A 21400-nucleotide genomic window follows, 5' to 3' on the forward strand; every position below is an offset into this window, starting at 1 on the left:
CTTATACATCAACAGTTACACCTGTTGTATGTGGTTCGTTGTACATGGTGGTATGCCGACATTACCTTGTGTGAGTGGCCAATGGAGGCTGCTAGAGGTAATGCATTCACAGTCAGGTCATTCATTTGTGTTTGAGGCTGTGAGCCCAGGAACCTGTATAGCTGATCAACAGTTTATTCTCGCCTGATTTCTCCATAGACAGTAAAATAAATGGACACTGTGACCCCATTGGATCCAACGGAGAAAAGTGAAGTCAATTAGAAGCACTCACTTCCTGATGGCTGACCGTACTGCGCAGACTCAAACTGAGCTTGACGACATAGATGTGACGTGAGCAACCCGTCTGTCTTCTAGTAGCTGTGCCAAGAGAAATCTGAATCATTCCCTTCCGAAACTTGCAGAGACGGAGAGTGTGAGTAGGAGGTGTCCATGAGCTAGGAGCAGGAGAAACTTTTGCTAAGCATTCTGATTAATTATTTTGTCATTTTGCCTCCACGTCCATACGGTAATCTCTCTACTGTGCGACAGAGAGTTGCGTGGTTATGACGCAATCGTTAGCCTATTTTTATAAAAACGGCTTCTACGGGGTCATAACGTAAGATACAAGGTAATGGAGCCTTTTATACATTTTCGTGTTTCTTTAGAAATAAATAATGGACCAATGGAGTCTTTAAACGCCTCAGATGTAAAGTTATTCGCTGTCAAAATGACGCCAAAATGAATGGGAGTCAATGGAATGCTAACAGCAGGTGATGGTCTGCTAATCAATGGCGGCGCCCGGGGAAGCTTCAATTTTTTACAAAACATTGGCCCCCTGGATTTCTCTCATCTCAGAAACTCAGGGACATATGTAAGTTAATTCAGGTTGTGGAATCCTGGTGCTGTTCACTCTCACGTGATCAATAGTGAGGCAGCGCTCTGACGTATAAACCTAGAAGTTCTGCGCTGCTTACACTACATCAACAGCGTAGTAGAATTAAGTGGAAGAGAAGAGATTGTTGGGGGGCGGTGCCGTGGTGGGCAAGTGTTGTAATCGGTGTTTCGGCTGAGCATCGGTAACACCGGTAACACCAGCAACACTGACTACCGCAGCAAGCCTAATCCCTTGTAATTGATTTTCCTACACTGTAGGCTAATTTATATTTTGCTGTTGAGTCCTCAAGCATTCTGTGCAGTGTGCACCCAATTCACCACTTTGGATATTAAATATGTAGGCTATATTTAAATTACAGTACTCTGTCTACTCAGCTCTTAAAAATAATTATTGTTCACAATCAAAGGGTTTTCAGCTGTTTTGTTAAGTAGACTGTATATTTGCTGAATAATGTAGGTTAAGATAAAAAAAAATAGAAATTAATAGTTTAATTCAGCAAGGTCGCATTAAATTGATCAAAAGCGAAATTTCGATTTCAATTAATTGCTGTTCTTTTGAACTTTTTCTATTTATAAAAAAAATAATAAGAAATGTTTATTGAGCACCAAATCAGCATATTACAATGGTTTCTGAAGGATCATGCATGTGAAACTGAAGACACATTATCACTGTTTTTACTGTTTATATATAAATATATATATATAAATATATTATATATAAATAAATGCAGATTTGAGCTGAGATGATACTTCTTTCAAAAACATCCCAAACTATTCTGAAACCCCTTTAAAAGCCGGTTTGAAGGTAAAGACTTTTATTAAGGGTATATGTTTAGGGTTCGGGTTCGGGTTTGGCAGTTAGTTAGGTGTGGGTTAAGGTAAGGAGCTAGAGATAGTATTGTGTCAATGAATGTTGATCTACAAAAAGAGATCTACAAGAATGTGTGTGTGTGTGTAGGTTCCAACGGAGCAATGTCCAATTTTCAGTTGCTCAATCTGTAGGCTACTTAACGTGCATTAATAGTGAGGTCAACTCTTTCATTCATAATTCCTTATCCTGCCAAATGATTGGTGTTATCTCTTAAGGTAGAAACCTCGGGTATCCTGAATAAATCAATAGCCTATGCCCAATAGATCAATAAAAAAAAATGATAGGCTGAAAAACACTAGACGGAAGAAGCATTTCTGACTAACACAGCTATTGTGAAAGGCCTTTGACGGTTTAATTGCGCAGAACCTCTGATCCAACTGTGTGACTCAGCCTTTATGCACAAAGTCCAACTGATTAGTGCAGAGCATTCACATAGTCACATTCATTGAATGCATCTGCGTTGTGTTGCTGACAAAACATAAAGTCTATCTCCTATTGTCCACTCTCTCACTCGCTCTCGCTCTCTTTCTGTTTCTCTCCAAAGAAAGCACACAACCATTCCAACAAATGTTTTATTCACTTTTGAACTTGGCTGGAAATCTTGCAGTAAAATAAGGGAAGCATATGAAAAGGTAATAAAAGGGCGGGTGAGTGTGAGGCTGACTCACCTGTTATGTCTAACTTCTGCAGTTTGATTCTCTAGTTTTTTTCTGCTCATTATGGGCGTTGCTGATCATTTATATCGCATGACTCTGGGGCAGGTTTCTCTCTCACACAGACGTACGTTTGGGACAAGCATCTTTCATTAAATGTAAGTAATAGGCTACTTAATCAATACACATATGTGTGTCTAAAAAATGGCGAACAGAACTGCAGTTTTGTTTCCCATAATGAACACTAATGTACTTCCGCGTTTCCCTGACAGGTTATCGGACTCGTAGGCTAATTGTTTTGTCAGAAGCGCTATTGTAACGATGGGATAAATTATGGTGCTATCATAATACTTTGGCTCTTTTTGCAGTATCGTCATGGAGGGTGTCGCTCGTGCTAACAGTCTCTTCGCTCTGGATCTCTATCGGGCTCTGAGCGCGAGCAACGCCGAGGGAAACATGTTCTTTTCCCCATTGAGCATCAGCGCAGCGCTCAGCATGGTTTACTTAGGAGCCCGAGGAGACACATCCAAAGAAATGGCAAAGGTATGATGTATAGGCGGCAGGAGAACAAGCAAGGGCTGTGAGGGTTTCCAATGATTTTTTGTAATTGTGAATCTACAAGTTATTACGCAAAATCGGTGACTGGGAAATCCTGCTTGAGAACAAAACACAACCCAAAACAAGAAAGAGAAAAAAAATGGGGTGAGGCCCAGATGTCATAAGATTAAACACTTGTTCATTGTTTGAGCTTAGTACAGAGATGCATTTATCATATTCAAACAATGGCACACAGTTATGCAATGGTTACCCAGTGAGTTGGGGGGGGGGGTTACATTTCATTCTCATAGAGCCTGAGAATTATTTTAAAAATGAGTAACCAATAAATAACCTTTCAGAATAACCTATTGTCATTCAGTTTAAATGAGTTCAGTTCCCTACTATAAGCTAATAAATTCATGATAGAAGTATTTGGTAAGAACTAGTCACTGCAGTCACATATTGACTGCATATTAGAAAATGGCAATGTTCTTTGCATGAACACAGCAGTGTCTATGCTGACTCAATACATTGTCAATAAGATGTTTTTAGTCTTTTAGAAAGTTGTTGAATATGCTTAGACTGCAATTCACTTCAATACTGAATTTTATAGATTAACTAGATACAGCATAACATTTTATTGGCCGAAGAGTGCATCAGATTGTGATACAACCAGTGAGCGACTGACTCAACAGAGAGAGGGAGAGGTGAAGTATGTAAACAAATGATAACAGCTGCTCTCTCACTCTCCACCAGTGGCTCTTTTAGAAGAAGCTTGCCTCAAAATACTAAAGAAAAAACAACTGAAATGGACCTAGAATAAAATGTTCCAGATTGTAGCCACAAACCCTCAGCATGTTGCATGTATTTGTTTTAATTACAGACTCATTTAGATAATACATTCCTGGCTTGACAACGGACCACAAACTTCAATGAAAATGATATGAAATCCTTGATTTAGTTAATCCTTTCAATAAATGTGCTCAGAACAGGCTCTTCAGTGCACACTCGTAGCTTAGTCTTTTCACAGGCATGTTTTTGTTTTTCTTTTGAATAAAAGAGAAATCTATGATAATATGCCAGTAGTGTCAAATATTTGCAAAACCTCTCCTGCAACAAACACAGTTAATATACGTGTGCTGAAAAACTTTTACACTCATACTATTGGCATACATCACAATGCCAAAATTGTGATGTATTATTATTTAAAAAGTATTTCTCTGTGCAGGTTTTGTCTTTCAGTTCTGTGTCTGATGTTCACTCTCATTTTGAGACCCTCACCTCATCGATCAACAGTCCATCAGCCTCCTACATCCTCAAACTGGCCAACCGCCTTTATGGAGAGAAAACCTTCAGCTTCTTATCTGTGAGTCCATTCTCCCTTTAACAAGGAGACATTTTGAGGCTAATCCAAGATATGTAACATTTTGGCTCCATTATTGTTTAACTTTCTAATCTCAAGGTCTTTCTTGAGGCCTCTTTTTTGCTGAATGTGTTGTCATGTGTCCTGCAGGAGTATTTGGAGTCCACCCTGAAGCTGTACCACGCTGACCTTCAGGCTGTGGACTTCATTGGAGCATCGGACAAGTCAAGACAGCTCATTAACAAATGGGTGGAAGAGCAGACTGAGAGTGAGAAGAACAGTTATACAGTTCTATTTTGGATAAAATAATTTGTTTGGACCTGTTGCTAGAAAACCTTTTTAAAAAGTCAGAGATGTGAAGTCAGAAACACAAACTTGTGTTTTTCAGATAAAATCAGAGATCTTCTCAAACCAGGAATGGTGACTGGAATGACCAGACTAGCTCTGGTTAATGCCATCTACTTCAAAGGGAACTGGCTGCAGAGATTTAATGCTCAAGACACTAAAGAAATGCCATTTAAAATAAACCAGGTGCAATTCTTATTTAACACAGAAACATTTATGTGCTGAATCAAAATCTGTTTGCAAAATATTGTACAACTGCAGTGGTACGTCCTTACACTTGATGTACTACATCATACCTACTTGACAGAGAGTCATATTCTTCCTGTTCACTCTTTCATTTGCACATGTATCTGTCTTTTATCAGAATGAGAGCCAACCAGTGCAAATGATGAACCAGAAGAAAAAGTTCCCCTTCAACTACATCTATGAGCACCGCTTGCAAGTGCTGGAGTTGCCATACGTGAAGGAGGAGCTCAGCATGTTGATCCTTCTTCCTGAGGAAACTCAGGATGGCTCTGACCCTCTTCTGAAGGTTGGCTAAATGTTTTAGTACTGATCTTCTTGATTATATTTGGCATCTTGTATGTTCAGAGACTCAACAGTATTATTTTGTATATGTGTGTTTGACAGCTGGAGAGTGAGTTGACCCTTGACAAGCTTCATGAATGGACCAACAGAAACAATATGGACACTCAGACAGATATCATAGTCTATTTGCCAAAGTTCAAACTGGAGGTTGAGAGCTCCTTAGCAGAAACATTGATGGGGATGGGGATGACTTCTGTTTTCCTGGAAGGAAAGGCTGATCTGACAGGCATGAGCCGTCAGGGTGGTCTCTTCATTTCAGCGGTGGCCCACAAGGCATTTGTTGATGTGAATGAAGAAGGCACAGAAGCGGCAGCAGCTACAGCAGCCATTGCGAGCTTCTGTATGCTTCGAGAAGAGCACTTCATGGCAGATCACCCGTTCTTATTCTACATCAGGCACAACCCCACCAACAGCATCCTTTTCTTTGGCAGATTCAGAGGATCATCTTAAATTTGTGATGGTTGTCTTAACACCAAAATATAAACAATAAATACTATTATTAAATAATTCACATCTTGTATGTTCGGTTTTTAAGAGGAAGCACCACAACACAAAGATAATGGATTTACTTGAAATACACATTTAGAAATGAACACTTTTTATGGAAAACGATGGTTCAATGCAATACATTTTCAAGACATTTTTGATAATGCTTTTAAGACTATCACAGTATTGTTTTGTGCAAATTTGCTAGCCGAGACAAAAAGTAAATCAAAAAACAGTCATTAAGCAGGCTGATGTTTCTGTTTGCTAAAAAAATGGATAATGCAGCTGAAACACACACTAAATCAACACATTCTCTAATACCGCTTTTTGAGATCAGATGGGATACCATCATTCATTATGTTCAGGAACTCATGTGCACAGAAATAATGAGATGTCAGGGAAACTTTGCAGTGCAAGGTAAATTAATTAGATAGGCCTATTACATACAATTTGGAATTAAAACGAAATGTTGCATATTGAATTGCTGCAGAGATGAGTAGGGCCTATGTGTATTTTGTAAAACGTTTGCAACTGCTTTTTATTACATTAAATAGAAGCACATTTTGTCATCCGTTACATAGGGACTTCTGAACAGACATTTAGAAATGTATGTGCGAAGTATTGAGGGCAGGGGAGAACTCCCTCTCATGGTACAACCCATGCAGAGGCTGCGCGCTGCGGTGTCAGAATGCGGAATGTGTGTAACGTGACAAATGTGGAAAAAAAAAAGAAAAGAAACAATTTCCTCGACCGGCCCAAAAGTGAAGCGGCCCACCGGGAATTCTCCCGATTACCCACCCCGGGCCTGGAACACATTTGTAAATTACTTTCCTTGAACCCATTGTGCGAGTTCACTTTAATACCGCGTGCTTTATATACACGTTGCTGCTGATTGGACTGCAGTTCTGACACACCCACCAAACAAGAGAAAACGTATCTCAAACCCCGTTGCACACCGGTGCACGCCGTTTCCAGCGTGCCCCAGCGCTTCCTCTGAAAGTGACGTCACTTGCAATCGACGCATGGTTCGTGTCGGATTGAGAACAGCTCCCAATGTCGTTCAAAAATCGTTTCTGTCAGTATATATACATATAAATAAATATCGTCGCTGTCGGGCGGAAACCTCGTATGTCCAAATTTAGTCAATTTCATATTTTTTCACAAATCGATGCTATTGTTCAGTCCCCACGTGGTTATATATATATATTTTTTTTTTTTTTTTTTTACAAATTATTAACCAATCTAAAGTGTTGAAAATAGCTAGAGAGCAAACCTCTTAACTCCATTGGACACTTCAACTGTCTGAGAATCCTCATAACTCCACCTCTTCTTCACTCCGTGGCGGGAGCATCGCGGCATTTTGTCTCCTCAGGATTGAAAGTTGCAACGATTAAGAAATCCTCGTCGAGCAACACGTAAAGCAAGCCTTAACTCTGATTTTATCTGTTAAACTATGATATCAGTTATTGATGTATTTTAAATGTCTACTTATTACTAGGCTTATACGTGTGCATTGAAGTTTTAAAATGTATATAATACTTGAATTGAATTCAATGTTTTGGATACCAGCATTAAATTATTGATTTTATTATTATTTTACTGACTCGAAGTTGGCACTGTGCATGTAAAATACCCCAAGTAGCAAGGTTTTCATTTATATAAATTAGGCTACTGGCGCCAAGTAGCCTAAGCCTATCTTTGGTTAACTCTGTTTTTTAGACAATAACGAGTGAAAATAGTTAGGTTAGAAATTTTGAGTAGGCCTGTTTTGTTAAAAATCGATAGCTGTAATGCTTCGGTGCAGAAGGAAGCCCATTCCTTTTCCCAACATTTTCCCATTCCCAACTTTTCCCATTCCCATTCCCAACATTTCCCCAAAATCATGTTTAATCGGAAATACGAGATTTATGACTTGGGAGCAGGGAGATACGAAGTTACGCTTGTCATTGATTAGAATGGTACGGACACAGCTAGACGTCGCTGCTGCCAGCAGTGTTCATCAAAGTCTGCGGTCGCGTTGAGCCTTTTGACAAGAGATAAGGCTTTAAGAGCTATTCAAATCTAATGACTGTGGTTACATACATCTTCCTAAACTCCATTTTAAACGTTTAAGAGATATGAGTGATGCAATAACAAAATACTAGCTGTCTAAAATAGGCGGAAATTAATCTGCACGCAAACAAAGTCGGCGGTCGCGTTGAGCCTTTTGACAAGAGAAAAGGCTTCAATAGTTAACCAAAGCAAACGACTGTGGTTACATATTACTTCCTAAACTCCATTTAAAGGTTTAAGAGCTATAAGTGAAGCAGAACAAAAAACGAGGAGGTGACTAGGCTGTAATAGGCGGAAATTTAGCCTAATCTGCACGCAAATTTACCTTCGTGGCTCACGGGCTTCTTTCTGCACCGAAGCATTACAGCTATCGATTTTTAACAAAACAGGCCTACTCAAATGTAGTTGAAAACTGTAGTTCCAGTTGAAAAAAAAAAAAAAAAGGTTATATATAGGCTATATTTTTTATATATAGGCCTATATATATATATATATATATATATATATATATATATATATATATATATATATATATATATATATATATATATATTTTTTTTTTTTTTTTTTTTTTTTTTTGTGGACATTGTAACGATTACTATATTTTATCTACAATATAATAGCTAGGCTACATAAACGTACAATATATGATAATAAAAACTTAGAGGAATATTGATATTTATCAATGGCATTCTGTAAAATTGGCTGCACTATGTCGTTTTTGTTATTGGCCAATGAATGCAGACTGCAGCCAATGGAAATGGAAATTCTCTATCAGTGCGCGTCTTTCTTACTAGCCTACTCACAGAACTTCAAAACAGACCGCTTGAGGTAAATAAATAATCTTGGATGATGAACTGTAATATTGTTCGAAAATCTGAATAGAAACCGTTACTTTAACAGATGTCATAACAGAAACTTTCGTATGGGTAAGCTGTATTAACGTAGCTGAAATGATCCGGTCTAAAATAATAAAAAAATGGCCATCTTAAAATTAACCGGTTGTTTCGTTCGAAAAGAGCTTTTCGGATTTCGAAATCGAATTTCCGTTACACGTATCGAGTAAAAAAAACAACAAAAAAAAACAAACAGTAGCCTAACAGATCCAGAAACGCACACTAGGCTAATCCAGAAATACATGCGTGAGATGCACAAACCAGGCACGGCGCCAGGATTCCAGTTTTGGATGGGCCAGACCAATTGTGGGTGGGCCTTAAATTAAAAACGTTAAATTAAAAACGTTATCCAATCACTGTTTAACCTAATAAAAATTACTGACTAATATACTGTTATATTATCTGTGAGTATACATAATATAGATTTTAATAGCTTGATGCTCTTTGAATATTTTGTTGCATTGTAAAAAGTTTCGGTGCATAGGACGGACCGATCCACGATCGCTTTCCATGGTTCTGACCAAAGAAGAGCGCTTTGGAATCTCCATTAGGCTACGCATCATAGGCTACGCATCATACCTGGCGTTGTCTCTTAGTGCGCTACGAAGACTCTTAAGGTATAACTTAACTAAAGGTATGTTACCACTAAAGGTATACCATTGCTAGGCGTCTTCAGGGCTATCATCCACTCGAGAGGCAGAGGCGCTGGCGCCCTCCTAGCAACGGCGCTGGTCGCTGAGAAAGATATGACATGGAGTGGGTAAGAGTTTTTTTTTTGTTTGGTTTTTTTTTGTAGAAAGACTCTTTTTAAAAGATTTTCGTTTTGTATAAATTGTATCTTAATTTTGATCAATGGTTTATCAACCAATTACCTGTATTTAATAAATAAGAAGCAAATATATAGCAGACAATGTAATAAGGCGCCGGCACGATCACTTGCATTTCACGTGAACTGGAGGGCGCCGAAACTCAGCTTGTGCTTCACAGATTTTAGAAATATAGGCTATCTATTATAGAAAGCTTGAAATGTCTACTTTTAAACGAAAATATTCAAAACCAAAAGAAATAGGCTACTCTCTGATTATGAAATCCATATGAAGTGTGCATTTCTCTGGCGTTCATGGCGAGTCCGCATCGTCTTCATCTTTGCAGCGACACAGAAAACACCAGTTTATTAATAAACAATTAAATGTCTCCTTGCTATTTTAGACACATTCATAATAATTACTTTTACCAGTTCTTTGTGGCAAGCTTTATGCGTGCGGTCGTGCGCTTAAGTGCGGCTATATTACGTAAACGCTCATTATCCTGGGTAGGCTATATAGCCTATTTAAGTAATTAAAATAATATACGATTTGTCCACGAATGGCTTTATATGAAAAACTACTAGTCGACTAGAAGAAAAAATGTAGTCGGAGGCAGCCCTTATTCCGCATATTTTCGAACCAGCAGGCCATTCTGGGTTGAGCGAGCGACCCTGCGGATTGAGTGAGCGGAATATTCAGAAATGCGCTCTCCGCTCACGAGCTCTGATCGGAACAAACCCGAACCACTGTCTGCTGAACTTGCGCAGAAACATCACAACATAACCAGCTTTTTAAAATTGTCTTTAAAACTAAACATTTAGACTATTTTAGCACAAATGATGAGCTTATTGCCGATTTTTTATAATTCTTGACAAAATTAGAATATATTAAAAGTTTTTTTCTTTTTGAAGAAAGAAACGCCGTGCGTGACACAAAACACACACAAATGGCGACACATGCTGGTCAAAACTGTAAATGTAATACAGGCCAATCATGTAATGATGATACCTTTTACAAACCAACTGCAAATGCGTTTAACAGTTACAAAGTGAAATATATTAAATGCAATCTACTGGTAGTGTAATACTGTACGGATAAATAAGAACGGTCTATAATGTTTGTTTGTTATTTGTAGGGGTTTTCAAGCTAATGTGTTATTTTAGTTATTGATTAATAGGCATTTAAGGGAATAAAGAAAAAAAGAAATAAGTTTTTGTGGCTAATTGTAGCCTTGTTGTGAGGTAATCAATTTAGGCTAAACTCTTTGTAAATAATATTTTATTTAAATAATACCCCCTCCCCCTCCTCAAAATCACACACAGAAAAGAATGGTGAAGCTCTTCTCTCTTACATAATTTGTTAAAAAATATAAATCAGCTACATAAAAAAAAATTGTATTGATATAATAATGATTTTAGAAATGTCTAAACTTAAATCTAAAAGAGATAAAACACACTGAGTAATCCTCTGGAGCCATATAGTGGTTGTAGGTAAAAGTCTTTGATGATAAAAGTTTTTGTTTTGGCAAATAAATAATAAAAATACCATAAATCCCCATAAAAGACTGAGTGGCAGCATTTGTTTGAAAAACACATCTAAAAAGGGAAAGAGCTTTACGATTGACTGCACAATTAGATTTGACAACAAATCTGAAGTATATTTTTTACTGAATGGCGAAAGCTACGCAAATGGATCACTGCAATTCATAGAAACAACTGACTTCCAGGCAGTGAAAGGTGGATTTGCAGTTATCATTTTGAAAAAATATGGGTATTTAGGGGTAAATTTATGAAAAACACAACGTTTTGTTTTTATTATTTGCAATAGCCGACCCCAGGGGGTTAAATGAAACATAAAATAAATAATTTATATAATTTAGTTATTATAGATTATAAAGGTTTTTAAACATCTGAAAGGTCATCTAAATCCAGATGACCTCTATTTTTTTTTTTTTTTTTTTTTTTTTCAAAATAGAGTCCGCCCAGTGAATTTTGCCCATTTCCACCACTGCATACACGACTGCCTTATTCTGTGTAAGAAGGCACATCATCTCACAGAAGGAGGAGCTCAGCTGTCGTTATGAAGTGAGTTTGGAGTAAATGCATGTTATTAAATGTTGTCTGTTGTTGGACGAGGATCATGCTTCTCATGTTTTGGAAAGATGTTTGAAGCGTGTTGTTTTTTCAAATGTAGCCTAGCCTACATAATAAGTGACTCAAACTCGCAGGGGTTTCAGATGGAGCAGCGTTTACAGAGCCGTACATCAATGACAAACTGCGCATAAAAAGCAGCCTTTGCGATTTTAAAATCGCGATAAGCCTTCTCGATTTAAGTGCGATTACATGGAAAGTGCGATTAAGCGTTCAGCCCTAGTGCCAACTTCGAGTCAGTAATCAATAATTTAATGCTGGTATCCAAAACATTTAATTCAATTCAAGTATTATATTATCAATCAATATAATACATCAAAGAGATAAACACATTTATCTTTTATTTTGACGCAAACTGCATCAAGCTTTTATTTTATTTTGATATGGGGTTAAGGGAAAATTTGACAAATGCTGTATATATTTCCCTATGTTGAAAACATTGCATTACAAAAAAAACAAAAAAAAAAAACACACATACACACCATACACAAACAATTAACACACCATGCACACCATGAAATATATTTTTTAATTGACTTGATAACGGGTTAAGGTTAACAACCTTTTTTTTTTTACTGTGTATTTGTATTTGATTTAACTATTTCACTACCTGCATGAATGGGCTGTCCTGACTTATTGATTAATTTATTAATTAAATGTTCTATTTATTGTGTATTGACAATGACAATTACTGCTAGACCTGTAATAGCAGTATTGAGTCTAATTAGTCGTTACTGCTTGAAATCACCTAAAGAAGAAACATGAACTGGACTGGTTAACTGGAGTTTACTGGAAGTTTACTTTTCTTTTCTGCAATACAATAAGTAGGCCTAACTTTATCGAGGTAAAAGTTTCCCCGCTGTCTCCAGACGTAGGTCTAGGAGTGGAGAGAAGAGTGACAAAATCACGGTAGGACTGTGCAAACAAAGTAGGCTCTCTGTCTAGCATTGCCATGTCAGTGTATTGATTCATTGTCCCTTCATAGTTTGTAAGAGACATTTCAGGTTGGATGTAGCCTATAATAAACTGAGCGAAGCCTATTCATCTGTTAATATGAAACGCGACTTGGCCATTGTAATTAAGGCTACAGCACATCTTGTACAACTTAAACCCTTGGTAGCAAGGTAACGATAAACAAACTGAAAGACCGCAATTCCTGATTTCGCTTTCGTTCACTAAACAAAGACTATGGAAATTAAACATCACTTTTCCATCAAAAAACGTGTTGTAAAAAACATAACTTATTAGATTTAAGACCTAGGTTCGCTAGCTAGTTCTGTGCCTGCCTGTGTGCGCTATGGTGCGCGCTGACCCTGGTCGACGAGAACCCGCATGAGAGATGTGACGCAGGACGTAACCCCGCCCCCTGGGCGAGATGCCCCAAATTTATTAATCCTATCCCACATCTACATCAGTACGCTCAGCCATCAGGTAGTGAGTGCTTCTAATTTGCTTCACTTTTCTTCGTGGAAGTCTATTATGTGGTCGCTGCGTCCATTTATTTTACTGTATATGCTCTGGGTTCGGTATTCGGCCCGAACCCAAAGCACTCCCCCCGTATTCCAGGCTGTGGAAGAACAAGCCGAGAGTGAGTGGAGGGATGCTGAAAACTGTCAAGGAATGTTAGGTGAGTTGACAGAGTAAATAAATATATGCTTCCTCTCATGCTGATAGGGTAGACATGGTAGTTGTTTGATGACAAGTTGATTGGATAGATTATTTGAACGTGCTCCTCCCGAACTTTGTTTATAAAACATCACGGGTAGATTCCGCTATCGCGTCTGTTATAGAAGATCGACCGCGATCAAGGCATTTGTCGATCGGAAACATGAATGAAAAACATACGTCACTTAGGCCTACTCCTTTGCTCTGATTGGTTGTGACTTAGGTATATCCAGAACGGCTCTGGGTCTATCCATAGACAGTATATAAAAAAAGGGACTATGCAATTGAGTGCAGCATTTTCTTTACTGGTTCGGTTGAAACCTATTTTTTACAGTCTATGGTTGAAACACGCCCCATAATCAAAGCCCAATGGAGCAGTGTCAGACTCACATTCATCTGAGAATGACGGAGTCAGGCTAGATGTCTGTTGTAAAATGACAATAAGTTTGTGGAGCCATTTTGTCCTCGTACTCAGACGGACCAGGGAACATTTAATCTCAGATCTTGTATCTGAGATTAAATGTTATAGGCTATGTATTAAGTGGAAGAGAAGAGATTGTGGGGGGCGGTGCCGTGGTGGGCAAGTGTTGTAATCTGTGTTTCGGCTGAGCATCGGTAACACCGTTACCAGCAACACTGACTACCGCAGCAAGCCTAATCTCTTGTAATTGATTTTCCTACACTGTAGGCTAATTTATATTTTGCTGTTGAGTCCTCAAGCATTCTGTGCAGTGTGCACCCAATTCACCACTTTGCAAATTAAATATGTAGGCTATATTTAAATTACAGTAGCCTACTCCGTCTACTCAGCTCTTAAAAATAATTATTGTTCACAATCAAAGGGTTTTCAGCCGTTTTGTTTAGTAGACTGTATAATGTATTGCTGAATAATGTAGGTTAAGATAAAAAAATTATAGAAATTAATAGTTTAATTCAGCATGGTTGCATTAAATTGATCAAAAGTGAAATTTCTATTTCATCTAATTGCTGTTCTTTTGAACTTTTTCTATTTATCAATACATCCTCAAAAATATTAAACAAAAACATTCAGCAGCACAACGGTTTTCAATATCGATAATAATAAGAAATGTTTATTGAGCACCAAATCAGCATATTAGAATGGTTTCTGAAGGATCGTGAATGTGAAACTGAAGACACATTATCACTGTTTTTACTGTTTATATATAGGCATATATAAATAAATGTAGCTTTGAGCTGAGATGATACTTCTTTCAAAAACATAGTCTTACTGATCCCAAACTATTCTGAGACCCCTTTAAAGACTTTTATTAAGGGTATAGGTTAAGGGTTCGGGTTCGGGTTAGGCAGTTAGTTAGGTATGGGTTAAGGTAAGGAGCTAGAGATAGTATTGTGTCAATGAATGTTGATCTACAAAAAGAGATCTACAAGAATGTGTGTGTAGGTTATGTCCAACCTTAAGTTAACAAAGCAATTTTCAGTTGCTCAATCTGTAGGCTACTTAACGTGCATTAATAGTGAGGTCAAATCTTTCATTCATAATTCCTTATCCTGCCAAATGATTGGTGACATCTCTTAAGGGAGAAACCTCGGGTATCCTGAATAGCCTAAATCAATAGTCTATGCCCAATAGATCAATAAAAAAATGATAGGCTGAAAAACACTAGACGGAAGAAGCATTTCTGACTAACACAGCTATTGTGAAAGGCCTTTGACGGTTTAATTGCGCAGAACCTCTGATCCAACTGTGTGACTCAGCCTTTATGCACAAAGTCCAACTGATTAGTCCAGAGCATTCACATAGTCACATTCATTGAATGCATCTGCGTTGTGTTGCTGACAAAACATAAAGTCTATCTCCTATTGTCCACTCTCTCACTCGCTCTCCCTCTCTTTCTGTCTCTCTCCAAAGAAAGCACAACCACTCCAACAAATGTTTTATTCACTTTTGAACTTGGCTGGAAATCAGTAAAATGTAGTAAAATAAGGGACACATATGGTGGCAAAAGCAAAAGGGCGGGTGAGTGTGAGACTGACTCACCTGTTATGTCTAACTTCTGCAGTTTGCTTCTCTAGTTTTTTCTGCTCATTATGGGCGTTGCTGATCATTTATATCGCATGACTCTGGGGCAGGTTTCTCTCTCACACAGACGTACGTTTGGGACAAGCATCTTTCATTAAATATAAGGCTACTTAATCAATATACATGTGCCTAAAAAAACGGTACACAGAACTGCAGTTTTAAGTAACATATATTGTTATATCGCTATTGTAACATATGGAATGATATTCTGGACATTATTCAAAAGGAATAATACTTGGGCTGTTTTTGCAGTATCATCATCAGTCATGGAGGGTGTCGCTCGTGCTAACAGTCTCTTCGCTCTGGATCTCTATCGGGCTCTGAGCGCGAGCAACGCCGAGGGAAACATGTTCTTTTCCCCATTGAGCATCAGCGCAGCGCTCAGCATGGTTTACTTAGGAGCCCGAGGAGACACATCCAAAGAAATGGCAAAGGTATGATGTATAGGCGGCAGGAGAACAAGCAAGGGCTGTGAGGGTTTCCAATGATTTTTTGTAATTGTGAATCTACAAGTTATTACGCAAAATCGGTGACTGGGAAATCCTGCTTGAGAACAAAACACAACCCAAAACAAGAAAGAGAAAAAAAAATGGGGTGAGGCCCAGATGTCATAAGATTAAACACTTGTTCATTGTTTGAGCTTAGTACAGAGATGCATTTATCATATTCAAACAATGGCACACAGTTATGCAATCAGAATGAGAATGCTTTCATTAATAAATTAGTTTTAATTAGGGTTGAGAAAAAATTACGGCAGTTTAACATTTTTTCTGTGTAACTTTGAGTTTCTTTGAATTATCATTATACTTTCTGACATTTCAGTTCATCATTTCACAAGTTCACACTTACAAATAAGTTAGATAGAATAAATGGTATGCATATTTGGCGTGCTGTCTGGGGAGAGGGCTCGGATATTGGGCCCGAACACAGAGTACTCACCCCGTGTTGCTTGTTAGGAAGTAACCAGGCGAGTGTGAGGAGACGGGGTGGTGGAGGGATGCTGAAAAACTGTCGAGGAACATTGTTGAGCCAAATGAGTATATATAGGTCTCCAATCATGCTGATTGGATAGACATGTTGATTACTGATTGTTGACAGCTGGTTGGAATGATGTGATAATTGGATCAATTATTTGAACGTGCTCCTCCCGAACTTTGTTAATAAAAAATCATTCATTTTGATGTGGCCATCTCATTCCAATTTCCAAAGCAAACGGTGCTCTCTTTCAGAATAACCTATTGTCATTCAGTTTAAATGAGTTCAGTTCCCTACTATAAGCTAATAAATTTATGATAGAAGTATTTGGTAAGAACTAGTCACTGCAGTCACATATTGACTGCATATTAGAAAATGGCAATGTTCTTTGGATGAACACAGCAGTGTCTATGCTGACTCAATACATTGTCAATAAGATGTTTTTAGTCTTTTAGAAAGTTGTTGAATATGCTTAGCAATTCACTTCAATACTGAATGCAAAGTATGAACTTTTATAGATTAACTAGATACAGCAGAACATTTTATTGGCCGAAGAGTGCATCAGATTGTGATACAACCAGTGAGCGACTGACTCAACAGAGAGAGGGAGAGGTGAAGTATGTAAACAAAGGATAACAGCTGCTCTCTCACTCTCCACCAGTGGCTCTTTTAGAAGAAGCTTGCCTCAAAATACTAAAGAAAAAACAACTGAAATGGACCTAGAATAAAATGTTCCAGATTGTAGCCACAAACCCTCAGCATGTTGCATGTATTTGTTTTGATTACAGACTCATTTAGATAATACATTCCTGGCTTGACAACGGCCCTCAAACTTCAATGAAAATGATATGAAATCCTTGATTTAGTTTTATTCCTTTAAATAAATGTGCTCAGAACAGGCTCTTCAGTGCACACTCGTAGCTTAGTCTTTTCACAGGCATGTTTCTGTTTTATTTCTCTAAAAAGTATTTCTCTGTGCAGGTTTTGTCTTTCAGTTCTGTGTCTGATGTTCACTCTCATTTTGAGACCCTCACCTCATCGATCAACAGTCCATCAGCCTCCTACATCCTCAAACTGGCCAACCGCCTTTATGGAGAGAAAACCTTCAGCTTCTTATCTGTGAGACCATTCTACCTTTAACATTGAGGCTAATCCAAGATATTTAACATTATCGTTTAACTTTCTAATCTCAAGGTCTTTCTTGAGGCCTCTTTTTTGCTGAATGTGTTGTCATGTGTCCTGCAGGAGTATTTGGAGTCCACCCTGAAGCTGTACCACGCTGACCTTCAGGCTGTGGACTTCATTGGAGCATCGGACAAGTCAAGACAGCTCATTAACAAATGGGTGGAAGAGCAGACTGAGAGTGAGAAGAACAGTTATACAGTTCTATTTTGGATAAAAGAATTCATTTGGACCTGTTGCTAGAAAACCTTTTTAAAAAGTCAGAGATGTGAAGTCAGAAACACAAACTTGTGTTTTTCAGATAAAATCAGAGATCTTCTCAAACCAGGAATGGTGACTGGAAATACCACACTAGCTCTGGTTAATGCCATCTACTTCAAAGGGAACTGGCTGCAGAGATTTAATGCTCAAGACACTAAAGAAATGCCATTTAAAATAAACCAGGTGCATTTCTGTGCTGAATCAAAATCAAAGTCTGTTTAAAAATATTGTACTGCAGTGGTACGTCCTTACACTTGATGTACTACACTACATCATACCTACTTGACAGAGAGTCATATTCTTCCTGTTCACTCTTTCATTTGCACATGTATCTGTCTTTTATCAGAATGAGAGCCAACCAGTGCAAATGATGAACCAGAAGAAAAAGTTCCCCTTCAACTACATCTATGAGCACCGCTTGCAAGTGCTGGAGTTGCCATACGTGAAGGAGGAGCTCAGCATGTTGATCCTTCTTCCTGAGGAAACTCAGGATGGCTCTGACCCTCTTCTGAAGGTCGGCAAAATGTTTTTGTACTGATCTTCTTGATTATATTTGGCATCTTGTATGTTCAGAGACTCAACAGTATTATTTTGTATATGTGTGTTTGACAGCTGGAGAGTGAGTTGACCCTTGACAAGCTTCATGAATGGACCAACAGAAACAATATGGACACTCAGACAGATATCATAGTCTATTTGCCAAAGTTCAAACTGGAGGTTGAGAGCTCCTTAGCAGAAACATTGATGGGGATGGGGATGACTTCTGTTTTCCTGGAAGGAAAGGCTGATCTGACAGGCATGAGCCGTCAGGGTGGTCTCTTCATTTCAGCGGTGGCCCACAAGGCATTTGTTGATGTGAATGAAGAAGGCACAGAGGCGGCAGCAGCTACAGCAGGCGTTGTGAGCAACAGTAAGCTTCGAGAAGAGCACTTCATGGCAGATCACCCGTTCTTATTCTACATCAGGCACAACCCCACCAACAGCATCCTCTTCTTTGGCAGATTCAGAGGATCATCTTAAATTTGTGATGGTTGTCTTAACACCAAAATATAAACAATAAATACTAATATACTAAATACTAACAATAAAATCACACATCTTGTGTGTCAGGTCTTTAAAGGAATGCTCCACTTTTTTTGGAAATAGTCTCATTTTACAACTCCCCCAGAGTTAAACAGTTGAGTTTTACCATTTTCGAATCCATTCAGCCGATCTCCGGGTCTGGCGGTACCACTTTTAGCATAGCTTAGCATAGATCATTGAATCGGACAAGACCATTAGCATCTCTCTCAAAAAAATGACCAGAGAGTTTAGATATTTTTCCTATTTAAAACTTGACTCTTCTGTAGTTACATCGTGCACTAAGACCGACGGAAAATGTAAAGTTGCGATTTTCTAGGCTGATATGGCTAGGAATTGTACTCTTATTCCTGTGTAATATTCAAGAAACTTTGCTGTCGTACCATGAGTCCAGCAGGCGTAATGATATGACGCAGCGCCTTAATCAATGCAGACAGTGCAATAGGCTATTAAACACATTCTTACTGAACATTTTAGAGCTTAACCACACCTTTTAGAACATCCAGTTAATATTATAACGTGTAGCCTACAATAGGCTACTTTATAAACATGCAGTAGGGAGCTTTAGAAGCAAGTAAGAGGACAACTGAATTACTGGGAAAGGACGTCGTTTATAATACATTTATAAGTGAATTGAAAGATGGTTGCACAATGGTATTCACTGCTGATGTTTTGGCTTGTATTTGCAGCAGTGTCATCATCAGTCATGGCGAAGGTATAAGGAACTGACACGTTACTATTGGTGCTATTAATTTCAGTCTCATTTCTATACATTATTCAATACATTAGCCTATTCACAAACTTCAGAAGTTTTCCGACTGATTTTCCGACTGCACTGGATTCAAATTGTAGTGCATTAAGCAAAGTGAGAGAACCTGTTTCTGTAAATCATACCACTGCTGCTTTCTAAGTGTTAGTTACATTGAATGGAAATGGATCATTAAATACATTAACACCAAAAAAATCATGTTCATAAAGAAAATAAAGGCATTTTTTGCTCTGCATTCTGTTTTGTTTTTTCATTTCCATGGTGATTCTTATTATTGTAAAGCATTAATGCAATGCTTCTTTATTCAGCTAAATTATAGATGGCAAGAAATACTAATATATAATATATTGTAATGTTTCCTGTCCTGTGTTTCCCTTGTCTTGTGTGCACTTTTGTTATTTCCTGTTCTGTGTCATGTTTTGTAGTCCTTTGTAGTTTTTCTTGCTTATTAGGTCTCCCAGGTGTTTCTAATTAGCCACACCCCCTTGTTATCTTGTTTAGCTTGTTTGTCTGTGTATTTAAACCTCTGTGCTTCAGTTGTTGGTTGTCAGTCGTTGTTTAATGTACTGTTACCTGTTCTTGTCCTGAGTTCCGTGTTCCGCCTGGATTACCTGTTTGTTTAATTAAATGTATGCTTGCACTTGGATTCTCTCTCTGCTTCATCCTTGCCTCAGCGTGACAAAACGACCGACCAAACGATGAATCCAGCAGCATTAAATGAGTCTTTTCGTGTCATGCCTGCAAAGCCTGAGTCTCTACACATCATGCCTGCAAAGCCTTAGTCTCTTCGCGTCATGCCTGCAAAGCCTGAGTCTCTTCACGTCATGCCTGCAAAGCCTGAGTCTCTTCGCGTCATGCCTGATTTTCAAAGCCTGACCCGGGAGTTTGCTGGACAGATCGCGGCCTTGGCCCTGGATAGCCTCGATCTGTTCCAGTACACCTGGGGATTTGTTCCTCTTGCTGCCTCTTGCTCTCTGGGTGACGAGGCAATTAAGGTGTGTTACCGGCTGGGGGCTAGGGAGGTTGACCCGAGGGAGCTCCCCGATCTCTCCGGTCTGGATTGGAGAGAGGCACTCTCCAGATGTCTGGCGAGCTTCCTCCCGTGTCACCCAAGGTCAACACCTGATCTTCACGTCCCGTCCAGTTCAGCCGCATCTTCGCCGCCGCTGGTCCCGTCAAGCTCAGAGCGCACTTCTGCTGATCCAGAGACTGTTCACGTCGCTTCTGCTGATCCAGAGACTGTTCACGTCGCTTCTGCTGATCCAGAGACTGTTCACGTCGCTTCTGCTGATCCAGAGACTGTTCACGTCGCTTCTGCTGATCCAGAGACTGTTCACGTCGCTTCTGCTGATCCAGAGCTTCACGCCAGTCCAGCCAACCCTGCACTTCACGCCAGCCCAGAGTCTCCTTCGCCACTGGTCCCGCCCAGCTCAGAGTCTTTTTCATCGCTTGTTCCGCCCAGCTCAGAGCCTTCTTCGCCGCTGGATCTGCCCAGCACAAAGCCCTCTTCGCTGGATCTGCCCAGCACAGAGCCCTCACCGCTGGATCTGCCCAGCACAGAGCTCTCATCACTGCCCAGCTCAGAGCCCTCTTCGCCGCTGGTCCTGCCCAGCTCAGAGCCCTCTTCGCCGCTGGTCCTGCCCAGCTCAGAGCCCTCTTCGCCGCTGGTCCTGCCCAGCTCAGAGCCCTCTTCGCCGCTGGTCCTGCCCAGCTCAGAGCCCTCTTCGCCGCTGGTCCTGCCCAGCTCAGAGCCCTCTTCGCCGCTGGTCCTGCCCAGCTCAAAGCC

General features: G+C 39.2%; 2 protein-coding genes across 4 annotated transcripts; both read left to right on the forward strand.

The window, feature by feature from the left end:
- The first annotated feature begins 2469 nt into the window (after positions 1 to 2469).
- Positions 2470 to 5739, forward strand: LOC308698378 (leukocyte elastase inhibitor-like). Its single transcript, XM_081378392.1, has 7 exons — positions 2470 to 2555; positions 2766 to 2940; positions 4163 to 4300; positions 4448 to 4565; positions 4686 to 4828; positions 5007 to 5174; positions 5273 to 5739. Exons 2-7 carry the CDS (start codon positions 2773 to 2775, stop codon positions 5678 to 5680), a joined length of 1143 nt encoding a protein of 380 aa, XP_081234518.1. The 5' UTR covers positions 2470 to 2555; positions 2766 to 2772; the 3' UTR covers positions 5681 to 5739.
- Positions 5740 to 11500: 5761 nt separating this feature from the next.
- Positions 11501 to 20253, forward strand: LOC308698678 (leukocyte elastase inhibitor-like). 3 transcript variants are annotated; one of them, XM_081378934.1, is made up of 7 exons: positions 11501 to 11554; positions 15600 to 15781; positions 17304 to 17441; positions 17568 to 17685; positions 17806 to 17948; positions 18112 to 18279; positions 18378 to 20253. In XM_081378934.1, the coding sequence occupies exons 2-7, from the start codon at positions 15614 to 15616 to the stop codon at positions 18783 to 18785; spliced, it is 1143 nt and encodes a 380-aa protein (XP_081235060.1). In that variant the 5' UTR covers positions 11501 to 11554; positions 15600 to 15613; the 3' UTR covers positions 18786 to 20253. The 3 variants fall into 3 exon arrangements, with proteins under 3 accessions (XP_081235060.1, XP_081235059.1, XP_081235061.1); XM_081378933.1 differs by lacking the exon at positions 11501 to 11554 and adding an exon at positions 12999 to 13247; XM_081378935.1 differs by lacking the exon at positions 11501 to 11554 and adding an exon at positions 15406 to 15487.
- Positions 20254 to 21400: the final 1147 nt, after the last annotated feature.

The sequence above is a fragment of the Scardinius erythrophthalmus genome (genome assembly GCF_964197995.2).
Source record: "Scardinius erythrophthalmus genome assembly, chromosome: 11".
Classification (NCBI taxonomy): domain Eukaryota; kingdom Metazoa; phylum Chordata; class Actinopteri; order Cypriniformes; family Leuciscidae; genus Scardinius; species Scardinius erythrophthalmus.